The 15,303-nt window shown below is 57.3% G+C and overlaps 1 protein-coding gene across 1 annotated transcript in view; it reads right to left on the bottom strand.

Moving 5' to 3' along the window:
• Positions 1–524: 524 nt before the first annotated feature.
• The window catches only part of LOC112102323 (atypical kinase COQ8A, mitochondrial-like), a 15,200-nt gene continuing 421 nt past the window's right edge, over positions 525–15,303 (bottom strand). The window contains exons 2-15 of the mRNA XM_026650351.1: positions 10,144–10,289; positions 8,706–8,990; positions 8,328–8,394; positions 7,754–7,831; positions 6,388–6,510; positions 6,016–6,101; positions 5,727–5,867; positions 5,145–5,226; positions 4,673–4,766; positions 4,181–4,322; positions 3,754–3,861; positions 2,706–2,771; positions 2,430–2,516; positions 525–1,912 (exon numbers count right to left, since the gene is read on the bottom strand). Of these exons, the coding sequence (XP_026506136.1) occupies positions 1,634–1,912; positions 2,430–2,516; positions 2,706–2,771; positions 3,754–3,861; positions 4,181–4,322; positions 4,673–4,766; positions 5,145–5,226; positions 5,727–5,867; positions 6,016–6,101; positions 6,388–6,510; positions 7,754–7,831; positions 8,328–8,394; positions 8,706–8,990; positions 10,144–10,281 (1,776 nt within the window). The 5' untranslated portion in view covers positions 10,282–10,289 and the 3' untranslated portion in view covers positions 525–1,633. The remainder of the gene's footprint in view (positions 1,913–2,429; positions 2,517–2,705; positions 2,772–3,753; positions 3,862–4,180; positions 4,323–4,672; positions 4,767–5,144; positions 5,227–5,726; positions 5,868–6,015; positions 6,102–6,387; positions 6,511–7,753; positions 7,832–8,327; positions 8,395–8,705; positions 8,991–10,143; positions 10,290–15,303) is intronic.

The raw sequence follows: 15,303 nt of genomic DNA, 5'->3' as shown, positions 1-15,303 counted from the left end.
AAAAAACCACGTAAAAAAACACGTGGGGCTTGTACTCACCGGGCGGCGCTCCTAGTCTTCGGCGGTGGGTCCTTCACTCGCTCCGGGTCTTCGGCGGCACTGAAGGGGATCTGCCACCGAAGTGCCGCCGAAGAGCCGGAGCGCAGCCGGGTGAGTAAAAATTAAAAAGGAGCCTCTAGCCAGGGAAGGGATTCTCGGCCACTTCTTCCCCCCCGCCCCCCGGCGGCCCTGCCACTGGGCGCGGGGCCCTCTTAGGCGCAGGGCCCGATTCGGGGGAATTGGCCTAAAGCAGTGATACTGGGTCCAGCCTGTCCTTCTCGGGCAATTCCTCCCTGGCACAGTGCTCCTCCTGGCTCCTGTCCTAGGCTGTCCCCGATCGGCCCTGTCCGTCTCAGGCCTCGGGAAGGTTCTCTGCTGCTTCACTTTTCCAGGGCCTGCAGGCTGCTTCCACCTCTCCTTGGAGCTCCAGCCCCGGGAGTTTCCCTCCTTTTTTTCTTACTCTTCCCCTCCCCCCAGGAAAAAGATTTAAAGGGGCCATGCTCTCCAAACCCTAAAGGGGTTACACACACATGCACAAACACCCAGCCTGGTGCTGCCCCTAGACAGAGGAAGATATCCATACAGTAAAGTGCATGGGCTGTAATGCCTGGCTCAGGCTCTGGGTGAGGACACGCGCGCTCACCCTGTAGTGTTCATGGGCTGTAATGCCTGGTGCTGCCCCTAGGGGAAGACAGGCATACACCACAATGCACATGGGCTACATTGGCTAGGGAGATACGTGAAGACTGGGAGACAGATGGGGTCGCTCCCCTGCTGTGGGAGGGTCTTGACATCAACTCCTTTGCTCCGCCTCTGATGCCAGCATGAAGTGGAGGGTTCCCCATGGAGCCGCAGGGCCTGTTTCTGGGTGGGGGATCCCAGTTGGGTGCAGAGATGGATGGAGGGCAGGCTCATGGCGGCGGGAGGGGTTACAGTGGGTGACAGGCCTTGGGCTCCCCTGTGTAGAATTCACCAGCATGACCAGGGTGGGAAAGGGGAACCCCCCCAGCTTTCCTCAAGTCCATGACAATTACCCAATCACCCCCTCCCCGGCTCCCTCTGCTTGGTGTTCACTTTCTTAATGGTTTCCTCAAAAATCTCATCATCCTGTAAGAGCTCCCTCGAAACTCACATAAGACTTCCTAATAAGGGTCCCTTGAAACTCCCACATCCCTGAGGGCTCCCTTGAAACTCCTCTCATTCTATGAGGGCTCCTTCGAAACGCCTCTCATTCTATGGGGGCTCCCTCAAAACTCACCTGAAACCTACCTATGAGGGTCCCTTGAAACTCCCAGCCCCACCCTTCTATGAGGGCCCCTTTGAAATTCTCCAGTCTCTAACAGCCCCCTTGAAACTGTTACGAACCTGAGGGCTCCGTTGAAATTCCCATCATTCCATGAAGTCTCCCTAAAAAATCCCTTTAGTCCAGCCCAGAAAGGTTCCTTGAAACTCCAATCATTCAAAGGCGCAGGGGCTCCCAATGTACTCTCCATGATGGCATCCGTAAGCCCCCAGGATCCCCCTGTGGGTGTCACACCCCGAAATGTCTGCTGGGCCCCCCACCCTACCAGGACGCCACCCACATTCTGCAGTCTCAGCCCTCCCGGCCCCAGTAGCGGGCATAGGCCTGGCGGAAGATGGGCCGGCAGGGGATGCGGGCACCAAGCCGGGCACAGATGAGGAAGGAGCCGGCCATCTTGCGGTGGAGGGAGTAGGTCTCCTCAGGGGGCGGTGTCAGGCGGTGTTGCAGCATGATGGGCAGGAGGGTGTGGATCCGGTGCGTCGTGTTCTGGGCCCCAAAGTTGAAGGGGCCGTCGGCAGCAAAGGCCTCGCCCAGGATCATCACGGCGTCTACGTGGGCATCCTTCATTGCCTGGGGGAGAGGAGCATAGGACAGGCCCAGGGCAGGATGCCTGGGGGCAGGAGGGGCATGGGGGGGGGGTAGGCTGGGAGCTTGGGGGACATGAGGGGTCAGGGTGGTGTGAGAGCACCAGAGGGGCACAGAGAGGGCTGAGTGGAGGGAAACATGGTGGATGGGACCAAGGCTGGCATGGAGGGGGTTAGAGTACAGGGTGGGGGGCATAGAGGGGACTGAGGCAGTGAGCAGGGCCTGGGAGACATAGGGTGGGGTCAGGTAGCAGGGGAGACAGAGGGAGCTGAGGGTGCAGAGGTATGGGGAGGTGGGCAGGACCCGGGAGCACAGAGATGACCGAGGGGAGCACACAGGCAGACAGGAGTAGGTGCAGGGAACTGGCTAGAAGAGCCAGGGAAGTTGGGCAGAGGTTGGAGCATGGAGATGGCTGGGGGGAGCAGGGTTCTGCCCCCCATCATCTGGGCACTGGCCCCCCCAACCTCCATACTGTGGCCAGGGAGGGGCCCAAGGGTCTCACCTGAGTCTCATAGCCCGTGAGGAACCGAAGCGCAATGGATCCCTGCAGCACCCCAGCCCGGTCGCCCTCAGCCGCAGCCTTAATGATCTGGAACCATTAGCAGAGCAGCCCAGAGGCCTTGTGAGATGGGCACAGGGCTCAAAACACTCCTGCCCCGCTCCCTATAGTGCCCTCTGCTGGGAGAGGCCAGGGCTGGAGTAGCCAGGGGCTCCCCTAACAGCCAGAGCTCCTGCCTTCCTCCCTGCAGCACCCCCTGCTGGACAGTAGTAGTCTCACCTCAATGTACTGATCCGTAAAGGCCTTGTCAAAGCTGCGGGTGGCTCCGAAATCCAGCAGCGCCACCTGATGTCCAACACAGGGAAGAGTGGGTCAGAATCAGCTGAGAAGCCCAGGTCTGGGATGGGCTGTGGGGGCTGGGGAGGGATCAGCCCACCCTCCCCCACAAATCACAGTGTTAGTGCTGGCCGGGGGAGGAGTTGGGCTGCCTGGACCCAAACTGAGTGACACTACTGGGGGAGGGGATTGCAGCTGCCCATGGTCAGGGGGAGGCCCCCAAGCTGTGCCCTAGGGACAGTACCGTGGGACGTGTTACATTTGTGGGGCAGGTTGGCACTGAGCATCCAGACCATATCTCCCACATGATTGGAGTGGGGTACATGAGCTAGGCTCGTGGCGGGGTGGTAGGACATGGTTGAGGGGTTCATAGTGAGGAGTGCAGCTGGGGGAGGGGGAGCTGATGGGAGGGAGGGAGTGGGGGTGTCAGCCATGCAGGGTGGGCCTCAGCCCATTCAGGCACAGTTGGCAGGCTGTGGCATGGGGGGCAGGGGCATAGTGCGGGGACATGTGGGGTGGGGGTAGTAGATCACTGCTTGTAGAAGGGAGACAGGATGCAGGGGAGAATCCCCCCATATTGGGAGGGGGCATGGCTGGCAGGCTGTGACATGGAAAGACAGAGGCGCAGTGGGGAGGGGGCAGATGTGTGGGGTGGTGGGTCTCTTCCTATGCTGGGAAGAGGGTTGCAGCAACACAGGGGGCAGTAGGGGGCTCCCCCATTCAGGGAAGGGTAGGGTGACCAGACAGCAAGTGTGAAAAATTGTGACAGGGGGTGGGGGAGTAATAGGAGCCCATTTAAAAAAAGCTCCAAATAGGGGGGGTCATGGCTGGCTGGCTCTGACATGTGGGGGCTGTAGGGGTTTCCCCATTCAGGGAAGTGGGTCGTGGCTGGCTGGCTCTGACATGGGGGGCTGTAGAGGGTCTCCCCCTTCGGGGAAAGGGGTCGCTGCTGGCTGGCTCTGATATGGAGGGCAACGGGAGGTGTCCGTACCTTGCCGCTGTGTGGATCATAGAAGAAGTTGGACCAGTTGGGGTCGGTCTGCATGTAGCGGAAGTGGAAGAGCTCCCGCACGCACAGATCCAGGATACTGGAGCAGATCTGTGGGGGCGAGAGAGAGCCCAGCACTGAACACAATGGCCCCCAGCCCTGCTCTCCTCCTCCCCATGACAGGCCCCCTCCCCCACTAGGATCAGGCTGGGAACTGCCTCCCTCCGATAGCAGCAGCACTGGCTCCACGTCCCAGAGTTAAGGTGAAAAGGGTCAGGCATGGAACGGGGTCTGCGGGTGCAGGATCCTGAGGCAGGCGTGAGCAGAGGGCATCCAAGAAGGGGATCCCAAGACGGGGTGAGAGAGAGACTAGGAGTGTGTCCCAGCGCGTGGGATCCTGTGTGCATGCGAGTGTCTTTCCCCCCCTCACCATGTTGCGTGTCTCCTGGTCCAGCCCCTGGGCCTGGTCGAGGGGGAAGCCGGGCACCAACTCCGTGGTCAGTACCCGCTGGGTGCTCAGCTCACTGATCACCGACGGCACATAGAACACTGGGTCGCCCTGCAACAGCTGCCTGTGGGGGCAACGTAACCGGAGAGGCTGTGTCAGTGTGTGCTCTATACCAGCCTAACCCCCCCAACACACACACACACTGGGGGACTGTGCCTGAGTGGTCGCCTGTACCATCCCCATGGTGACTGTGCCAGAGCGGCTGCCTGTACCATCCCTTTACCAGGCGGTTGGACCAGTGTGTACCATTTCCCGGGCAACTGTGCCAGAGTGGCCAACTGTACCACTCTTCCAGGTGATTGTGCCAGTGTGGCTGACAACACCAGCCCCCAGGCAAGTGTGCCAGAATGGCTGACTGTACCATCTCCTGGGCAACTGGGCCAGTGTGGATGTGACACTGACATGGGCACTTACTGAAATCTCGTGGCACAGGCAGCCTCCCGCTTGTAGTCGCACTCCAAGGCCAGCTCACGGCTCATTACCTCGATGGCATGTTCAGGGAAAAGCCCTGCGGGGAAGCGGGCAAGGAAGGAACGTCAGTGCCAGCGCTCAGCTCAGCCCAGCATCTAGGAGCCCAGAGTGAGTCACACCCTCTGTCACTATCCCCATTCCAGAGACAGGGAAACTGAGGCTCCCAGAGGGGAGGGGACTTGCCCAAAGCCACATATGGTCAAGCTTGAAACCCACGAGTCCTGGCTCCCAGCCCCGTCCCCACACACACCACGCTCGCAGAATGTCATTAGAAGAGTTGGGATTTGGCCAGGACACCAAGGTCCCAACTCTTGGGGGAAGGCCTAGGAGGGCTTGGGCTCTCTTGGGACCAGGAGGGGGCAAGGCGTGGTAGCACCCAGGGGGAATGTGGGCCCTTGGGCCTGGGACCTGGTACCTTCAGGCAGCGCGTTGCTCAGACTCAGTAGGGAGATGAGGTTCCGGACATCACTGTTGATGCTCTGGGCAATGCCTGGGTACTGGGGGAAAGGGAAACGGGGTCAGACCCAGGGGCCACAGGGCCTGCCCATGGCACAGATGTCATGAACCAAAGGAGGCACATGGGGGTATCGAGGTCCTCAAAGGAGCCAGAGTGGGAAGTTAAATGTAGCCACTGGCAGGTGGGTGAGGGAAGCTCCTTCAGTCCAAACATACAGATGCCAAGACCTTTCCCATCAGCCCCTTGGGCAAACAGGCATCAGCCACTGAGGGCCAGACTGGGACATGGCGGCCAGTTGGATGGGGTGAAATCACTGCCACCCAGTGCCCCGGGAAACCAGCTTCCAACATGGCCACCAGTGCACCAGGGGGACTGGCCTCCAACATGGCCACCTTTGCCCAGTGCTCCAGGGGAAGCGGCCTCTAACACAGCTGCCACCAGCGACCCAGGAAGACCAGCCTCCACATGGCCGCTGCTCTGCTTGCTGGGAGTTCGGGCTGCCTGCAGGGGGATTTGGGCTCGCCTGAGCCCTGCTGATACCTGGATTTTCATGGCCACATTGCGCCCATCCAGCAGCTGCGCCAGATGCACCTGCCCAATGGAAGCAGCAGCGAAGGGGCGCTCCTCGAACCAGGCCAGCCGCCTGCGCCAGTCTGGGCCCAGCTCGCTGTGCAGCACCCCCTGCATGGAGAAGGGAGAATAGCAGGGTCAGTGCCAACCACCCCCACCTCTTGCCCCCGCACATCTCAGGTTTGCCCCCCCACCTTCCCATGCCCCCCCCCCCCGTCCTCCCACCTTCCGAGTCTGTCCCCTCCCACACCCCACTCACCATCATTTGCTTAGTGGGCATGAAGTCGGCGCTGTGCCTGACCCTCTCAAAGATCTTCTGGAGCGCAGGGTTAATAAGAGCGTCATCTGGGGGGTACAAAGCAGGGGGGAGCATCAGAGGCTGCGTTGGGGGGGATGTGACATTGGGGATGCCACTCCTCATGACGCCAGGCTGCAGGGAAGGAGCAGTGGGGTAACACTGGGCAGAGCGAAGGGGGTCTGGCTGGGGAACTGTTCCCGCAGCAAGCCCCACACCTGGGGGACGCAGTGGAGTTCAGTGCTAGGGAGCCCTGGCAAATAGGCTGTAGGGAATGATCCTGCCCTGGATTTGGGGGTGTTGGCTGCCCCCCTCCCAATCCTCCCGCCTCCTCACCTTGGATGCTCAGCATCTGGCCGAGTTTCAGGGCCGCGCCCCGCACCTTGCACAGAGTCCTGACAATCCTCTCTGCATTGGCTTCAGACAGGAGGGCACCTGAGCTCGAGGGTGATGGCTCACCTGGGGATGGGGGGAGAACAAAGGAGTGGTCAGGTCAGAGCTAACCCCCCATAACCTCTGGGGAGACCCCCACCAACAGCATGGATCCCTGCCTGTCAACCACAGCATCACAGATCTGGCAGCCAAGTACCCCCTTCCGGGGGGAAGGGAGGGGTGTTGTTCACTGGAGCTGGATGACCCTTTTCACCCCACCTGTTACTTCACTGACAAACGGCAATTCCATGACCCCCAAACCTCTCCCAAAGGCCTGTGGATTTTGTCACTTTTTTCATTTAAAGACATTTTTCAATCCTTCAGCACAATTCAGGAGAAATCACAGGGGCCGGCTGGGCCAGCGCTGAAACAAAATGTTGCAATTTTGCAACTTGAAGCGACTTTTTGATCTAACACGTCCTTCCATTACCAGTGACAAATCGTTTCCAGAGGCTCTGAAGCCCAAACAAAACGATTTGTTCACACACACACCCCTTCCCCCCGCAATGAATCCTTTCCAACCAGCCAGCGCTAGTACTGCCCCTGCCCCCCACATCACTGGAAAAATCCTGCTGGCAAGGGGCCCAGCCCTGCCTGGCGGCCACATCCAAATCCCCTGCTCCCCCTGGCGCTAGAATCACACCAGCCATTTGGCCCAGCTGGCGCCCTGCCCTCCAGCCCAAGCCACAGGTTCAAGCCCTTGGGTTGTGACCTGCTTTTCTCCCCCAATCCCCACAGGAGACAATGAGGTCACAGGAAAGATGTGCCCCACTCCCATTGCGCACACACAGGGCAGGGGTCTCCAGGCAGCCTCAGTGCACCATGGAGATGGGTGTCCAATAGTGCAAGACATTGAGTGTGCATGTGAGCTAGGGAGTGTGAGATTCTACGTATGCAGGTGCCCAAGCGTGATTACTTGTGCATTGAGCCCCTGCCCCCAAGGCAGCTTCCAACACTGCTACTGTTGGGGGTGAGTTAGTGTAAAAGGGCCCCAGGTGTATTCACAAGAGCACATGTGTGTCCACATGTGTACATGTGAATGAGCGTGCGAGGGGGATTCCAATTGTGTCTGTACCTGACCACAGGAGTGTCTGAGTGTGCGAGAGGGATTTCAGTTATCTCTGTACCTGACCAGGACCATATCTGAATGTGTGAGAAGGATTCTGATTGTGTCCATACCAGACCACCAGTGTGTCTGAGCGTGCGAGGGAGATTCTGATTGTGCCTGTCCAAGTGTGTGAGTGGGCTGCCACCAGTGTCCTTCACTCACCTTTCACAACTGTTTCTGCCCGGAAGGATTTCTTGGCAGCTTCCACCAGGACCCCGATCCCGACGCTCACGGCTAAGCCTAGGGGACAGAGTGGAGGAACCAGGCCAACCAGCCCTACTTCACTGCTCCACTGGAGGAGGGGGGTACCAAGCCACCCGCACACTGACCTCCAGAGCCACCCGCCCCACAAAGCATCCAACAAGTCACCCCTTAAACCCCATGGAGCTGCTGACACGGCCACTGGGAACACTTTCCTTCCTGATCTACTGTCTCCTGTTCCCCTGGAGACTAGCTTGCCAGGCTCTGTGTGTGTCCGTCCAGACCGGGTGCAGCAGGGCTAGTGCTATACACAACACAGCGCCCCCTGCTGAGCTGCCTCTCCTGACCCCACAGGGACCCATCCCCCGCCAACTCAGCCTCCATGACCTGTTCAACGCTGGGCCCCTCTGATAATGAAGATTGAAGCTGGGACCCCCTAGAGGGGAAATGCCCCATGTCCCGTCCCCTGGGTCAGCTGGGGCCCTTGTGCAGGGAAGACTTTCACTTATCAGGGCATGTGCTGGGTGCTTCTTACCCCCAAAGTTGGCCAGCCTGCCGAGCCGAGTCGCGGGGACCTTCCGCTCACAGGATTTGTCACTGAGCTGCAAAACAGAGCAGGGGTGACTCTCCCAGACAGCGCCTGTCTCCCCCCATGGCAGCATGGGAGCAGAAAGCCCTGTGTACTCCTACCCACTGCCTGGTCACAGACAGAAATAAAACCCAGGAGTCCTGTCTCCCAGCCCCCTTGCTCTAACTCACTAGACCCCACTCTTCTCCCACAGCTGAGGATAGAACCCAGGAGTCCTGACTCCCTGCTCTAACCACTACATTCCTCCCCTCTCTGAATTGAGAATAGAGCCCAGGTACCCTGATTCCCAGACCCCTGCCCTAACCACTAGACCCACCCCCTTACCATATGTCTGTAGGGCCGGATGGGTGGCACCTTGGTGTCTCTGGCCTTTTGCACGTCTTCAGCTGTCAGCCTGCCCACTGCAGGAGAGTTCTGATGGTACAAACGCCAGGGGCCCATGGAGTGGACCAGGAAGAGAGACAGGATATGGTCCAGCTGTGGTGTCCAGAGCAGAGCGCCAGCCCCTTGCCCCAGCACAGGAGACCAGTATCCTGGGCGAGCAGGTCTGGGACTGGCAAAGGATTTTGGGATAACACCAGGCGTAATGGTCCAGTCAGAGCTGCAAGTCTGGGAAAGGGGAGAAACATCACCCCTTTATGGGTGGGGGCTGGGATACTGTCTGGTACCCCTTGTCCCAGTCTCCTCCCCCCACAAGCCAGCCTGTCCTCCCACCCTATAGCCAGATCAGCAACAGTGTCCCCTAGAGAGGAAAGGCCCCAGGCACCATTCCTAGCCCCCTTGGGTCATCCAGTCCTCCCATCCTGGGGCCAGATTGGAGCTGGCACCCCCTAGAGGGGAAAAGCCCCGTATCCCATTCCCAATACGCACACTCCCGTCAGAGAATCGGACATGATAACAGACTTCAAATATGTAAAGGGCTGTTATAAAGAGTACGGGGATCAATTGTTCTCTGTGTCCACTGGAGGCAGGACACGAAGTAATGGGCTCAGGGCCGGCTCCAGGCACCAGCCGAGCAAGCTGGTGCTTGGGGCGGCAGATTGAATGAGGCGGCATTCCGCCCAATCCTAGGGCGGCAAGGTTGGGTTTTTTTTTCTTTTTTTTGTTCAGCTTCGGCCGCCCTGTAGGGGGCGGCGGCGCGGAGGATGGGAGCGCCCTGCAGCAAGCCCGGCAGGGCAGTCCTCATCCTTCCCTCCCCGCCGACCGGAGCGGAGCCCTCCCGGCAGGCAGCAGGCGGCGCGGGGCGTGGCGGGAGGGGTCCTGTGGCAGCGCCCCGCTGTAGCTCTGGCCGCCCCCCTTCTCTCTCTCTCCCGCCCGCTCCCCCACCCCCCCCCCCACTAGCCGGTCCCCCTGCACCCGTGCTCCGGCGCACAGATCCCTGGTGGGTTTTTGGGGGTGTTTTTTTTTTGCTTTGCCGTTCTGGCCGCCCCATTTTTTTGTTTGTTTGTTTGTTTTTTGCTTGGAGCTGCCAAAAAGCCAGAGCCGGCCCTGAATGGGCTTAATCTGCAGCAAGGGAGATTTAGTTTAGATATTAGGAAAAACTTTCTAAGGGTAGTTAAGCTCTGGAACAGGCTGCCAAGGGAGGCTGTGGAATCCCCGTCATGGGAGGGTTTTAAGAATAGGTTGGACAAACACCTGTCAGGGATGCTCTGGGTTTACTTGGCCCTGCCTCAGCACAGGGGGCTGGACTTAATGACCCCTCAAGACTCCTTCCGGCCCTACATTGCTATGATTCTAATCTTCTGGCCAGACCCATTTGTACCTTGTCTCCTCTCCTGAAGCGGTCCAGTTTCCTCTGGCGTCCCCCCGATGCTGACACAAAGCGAAGAGGGGATATTGGGAACTCCCCCAGGGTCCGGCCAGCCAGGGGGAGCCCCTTCTTCATCATGATCTCAGCCATGGAGGGCTCTGCAGAGAGGGAACCACTAAGAGCTCAGGGCAGGGAGCTTGCAGCACAGAGACACACACAGCCCTGGCCGGGGACATGTCCTGAACCCACGGATGGGACACAGACACCCAGCATGTGAAGGAATGACCTGGAGTGGTCCCAGAGTGTACAGGCAGGGTGGGCTAGTGGTTAGAGCAGGGGCGCTGGGCGTCAGGATTCCGGGGTTCTGTTAATAAATATTACAAAATCTAATATTAAATTATCCAGGATTATTTACAAATCTTCACTGGGTCACCAGCCTAATACACTTTGCTCCAGAGTCAGCAAAAGAATCAAGGAGTCCTGACTCCCACTCCCTGCCCAGAACTGGGCATTGAACCCAGGAGTCCTGAATCCCAGCTCCCCCACTCTAATCACTACAGCCCCTCTGAAGTAGCAGGGGTGCAGGAGAGCCCCCTCAGCGACTGATCTTGTGTAGCTCTTAAAAGGCTGGACAGTGAGGCTGGCATCCTGCCTCCAGATACCCCACCCCACTCCACTCCACCCTGCCCTCCAGCCCTCCTCCCACAGACAGCTCTGGGGTTAACCCTGCTGCTAATCCCCTGGGGACCTGCAGAGGAGGCAGCATGGACAGCTGCCAGCCGCTCTTAGCCATTGCGCCCCAGGCTACAGATACTGCTAATCTATTAGCATAAGGCTACGTGCAGGGTGGCCAGTGTACCCCAGCAAAGAGGTCTAGCCCATCTGGGTGCCCCTGGCTGGCTGGCCACTGCCCTGGAAGCAAGCCATGTTAACCCTTAGCCCGCTGACTCCCCTAGTTGACCAACCCCTCCGTATGAAGCATTCATGCTGCCGTCCCAGAGCCAGGGCCAGAACTCAGGAACCCTGACACCCAGCTCTGATCACAGGAGACCCCTCTCCTCTCATAGCTGAGGAGAGAACCAAGAGTCCTACTCCCAGGCCCTCCCCCCTGTTCTAACCACTAAACAACACCCCCTTCCAGGGCCAGAACCCAAGACTCCTGGCTTCCAGCTCCCCCTACTCTAATCCACTAGCCCCTCTCTCACATAAAAACCCAGGAGTCCTGACTCCCAGTTTCCCTGTGTTCTAACCACTAGACCCCATTTCCCTCCCAGAGTTTGCAACAGAATCCAGGAGCCTAACTCCCAGCTCTAACCACTAGTCCCCACTCCCCTTTCAGAGAATGGGAGTGGAACCCAGAAGTTCTGCCTCCCAGTCCCCCTTGCTCTAACCACTATCTTTTTTCTAGAGCCAGGAGTAGAACCCAGGAGTCCTGGTTCCCAGTCTCTCATGGCCTCACCATTTCTCTTCAACAGAGGCTAAGGACTAACAGGCCAGAGACCGAGTACCCTTCTACCACCAGAGGGGTTACACCAGAGATCCATTGCTACGGGTAGCATGGTGGCTTTGTGGGGAGGGGCGGCTCTCTCTGCTGCAGCCCCCCGACTCAGAGCACCCCCAGACAGGGCATGTCCCCAGAGGCTGCTGAGTCAGCACCTTTCCTCGGCATTGGAAGACGCAGCTGTGGTCAGGAAAAAGGCGGTGCTGCTCCTCTGAGTCACCCAGTCCCATCAGGCAGGAGCACGTTTGAAACGTGCTGGGGGCCAGGGAATTTGAGATGCACATGCACACCCTGTCTCACCCTGTGACCCTCCACTCATTTGTTCCCTCAGCTCGGGGACACCCACAGAGCACAAGGTATGGAGCAGAGAGGAGGAACAGGCAATGGATGAAGCCAGGAGTCCGGACTACAACCCAGAAGCAAAGTACAGGGCATCCGGGGTTCCATTCCCCACCGCCTCCACATCCAGTTTTGGAGAAGTCACACAAGCTTGCTATTGAATTTTTCTCTGGGGCATATAGGCAGGAGGCAGGTAACTACTGATCAGAGCAAGGGGGGACTAGAAGTCAGGACTCCTGGGTTCTATTCCTAGCTCTGGGAAGGGTGTGGGGTCTAATAGATAGAGAAGGGGTGGCTGGGAGCCAGGACTCTTGAGTTCACCTATTCTCAGCTCAGTCACTGGCCTGCTGGGTAACTTTGGGCAAGTCATTTACCTCCCTGTACCTCAGTTTCCCCATCTTCAAAATACAACTAATGATACTGACCTCCTTTGTAAAGTGCTTTGAGAACTAAAGATGAAAAGTGCTATATAAGAGCTAGGTATTATTAACCGCGATGTTGCACAGGGATTGCTCACTCGGCACTGAAATGCGGCCACCTCTGGGGTGGGGCACAGGGGCTATTTAAACAGGGATCTCTCGCCCATTGCTCAGACGCAGCCATCTGTGGGCTGGGATCGCGTCAGCTATTTATACAGGGATCCCCCACCCAGTGCTGAAATGCAGCCACCTCTGGGATGGAACATGGCATGTGTTTAACAGTGCACAACAATACTATACAAAACAGTTTAGGATTTTGTCCATTCTGATTTTAGAGAGTTTGCTGTAAGTCAAATTTGGCTCTACACAAAACCTGAGACCAACTGAAAGGGGTTGGGAATTTTTAAAATTCCAGTGGGGATCATTTTTATTTCAAACCAAAGCAAAGCAAAATCTGTTCCCGGCCTTGAGGTATTTGTAATCAAACATTGCAGCACTGAGCTGGGACATGAGACCCCGAGGGTGAAATGGACTAGAAACTGACTCCATAATCAGAAGTGGAAACTGACAGATAGATTTTCAGTGTCTGCGCTAAGAGGAATGAAAGGTGCCACCTGGCCTTAAAATCTATCAATCTAGGGAAACACACAGAGCTCCATGTAAATTTGATTTGTAAAATTCTTTCCATTTAAACATTTTTTGAGGTTATCAAGGGAAATTGGGGTGGGGAGGAGGTTCATACAGTCTATTTCCCACCTCACCCCATCCCAGAAACCTTTAATACTCCAGCACTGGGGCTCCACAGCTAGATTGGAAGCTCTTTGGGACAGGGACATCTTTTTGTTTGTACAGTGTCTAGCACAAGAAAGCTTCCCTAGCTTACCACCCAAGAAAGAGATCTTGGAGCCACCGTGGATAGTCGTCTGAAAACTTCTGCTCAATGTGCAGCAGCAGTCAAAAAGACTAACAGTATACTAGGAACTATTAGGAAAGGGATAGGAAATAAGAAAGAAAATATGATAATGCCATTCTATGGTGCACCCACACCTTGAATACCATGTCCGGTTCTGGTTGCCCCATCTCAGAAAGGATATTGTGGAACTGGAAAAGGTTCAGAGAAGGGCAACAAAGATGATCAAGGGTACGGAGCAGCTTCATGCAAGGAGAGATTAAAAGATTAGGGCTGTTCAGCTTAGAAAAGAGATGACTAAGGTCTATAAAATAATGAATGGTGTGGAAAAAGTGACTTGTGAAGTGTTATTGACCCTTTCACACAATACAAAAAAAACAGGGGTCACCCAATTAAATTAATAGGCAGCAAGTTTAATGCAAGCAAGAGGAAGTACTTTTTCAGACAACACACAACTAACCTGTGGAACTCATTGCCATGGGATGTTGTGATGAGCAAAAGAATAATGGGGTTCAAAAAAGAACTGGCTACGTTCACGGTCAGCCAATGGATTAGCCAAGATGGTGAGAGATGTAACCCCATGCTCAGGGAGACCCTAAACCTCTGACTAACAGAAGCCTGGAGTGGAAGACAGGGGTGAATCACACTATAATTGGCCTGTTCTGTACACCCCAACCCCCGAAGCTCTGGTATGGGCCACTGCTGGAGACAGGATACTGGGAAGACGGAGCATGGTCTCTCACCTAGTATAGCAGCTCTTATGTTCTTACAGTGGGGCTCTGGTCCATGACTGGGGCTCCTAGGGGCTACCACAAATAAACATCTTTGTGAGGCTAGTTACAGGGTTGAGATCTTGCTGTTATGAGATATTTGTTGATTGCTGGCCTAATTAGTCTGGGCATTTGAACTGGTGGCCTAGATCAGTGGTTTTCAAGCTCTGTTCCCCGGGGATCCGCGAACTAAGATTTCCAAAGGGGTCCACACCTCCATTTGAAATTTGTTAGGGGTCCTCAAGTGAAAAAAGGTTGAGAACCACTAGCTTAGAGGGCAAAGGCCCAGTCAGGGGCTGGATCTGCTGGTGTCTCCTGCAAGGGAAAGGCCCTGCATCCCAATGTCATTCCTATGTCATAAATATATTTTATCGCTTATTTCCCTTGCAGTTTACAATAAGCTAAAACTGACACCCTCCTAGCCAGCAATCAGAGGTCATTGCTGCTGCCCCTCACTCCCTAGCCATGGGGTTAGGAAACTGACCAGGCTATGGACATAGGGGTCAGGGCAGTTTAGTCTGGTCCCAGGGAACTAGCTTAATTTGGATGCAGCACAGAATTTGGGCACTGGGCTGGATCCCAGGGCTATTGGCTCAGATTCCCTCCCCTCTGTCTGTAGCCCTGTCTTTCCCCCCTCCCTCAGACCCCACTGCTGGGGATCTGTGCATCACAGCGTGTCCCCCCCACCTTCCCAGTGCTGCAGCCAACAAGCCCGCTCACTCCCACTAGTCCAGCCCAGCCCAGGCGTTGCAACAGCACAAGCCCGGGGCTTGTGTGCAGGAATGCACGTAGGTTCGCATGGGCAACCACCACGTCCCCTGGCACCCAGCGCCAGCCCCACCAGCGGGGGGAGGAGGGGCGGGGCTCGTGCCTTAGGAGCATCCCCTGCAAACCCCGCCCCCATATCAGCCCGGGCGCCCCCTGCCAACCCCGATCCTCTCATCCCAGCCGGGGCAACCCCGGCACCGCTCTTCCACACCCACCCGAGCATCCCCCCTCCAGCCCCGATCCTCTCACCCCAGCCGGAGCACACACACCCCGCCAGACCAGCTCCCCCCAACCTAGCCTGGGCATCCCCCTCCACCTCCTGCGAGCCCCGCTCCCGCCAGGGCAGCTCCCCTCCAGCCCCGCTCCCCCCATTCCGGACTGGGCATCCCCCTTCAGCCCCGCTCCCCCATCACCGCCCGGGCATCCCCCCTCCAGCCCCATCGCCGCCCGGGCAATCCCCCCTCC

Source organism: Terrapene carolina, unplaced genomic scaffold, assembly GCF_002925995.2.
Source record: "Terrapene carolina triunguis isolate 2854851 unplaced genomic scaffold, T_m_triunguis-2.0 Scaffold89, whole genome shotgun sequence".
NCBI classification, from domain to species: Eukaryota; Metazoa; Chordata; order Testudines; family Emydidae; genus Terrapene; species Terrapene triunguis.
Note: the sequence above shows the minus strand (reverse complement) of the source record. Positions and strands in the feature narration are given on the sequence as shown.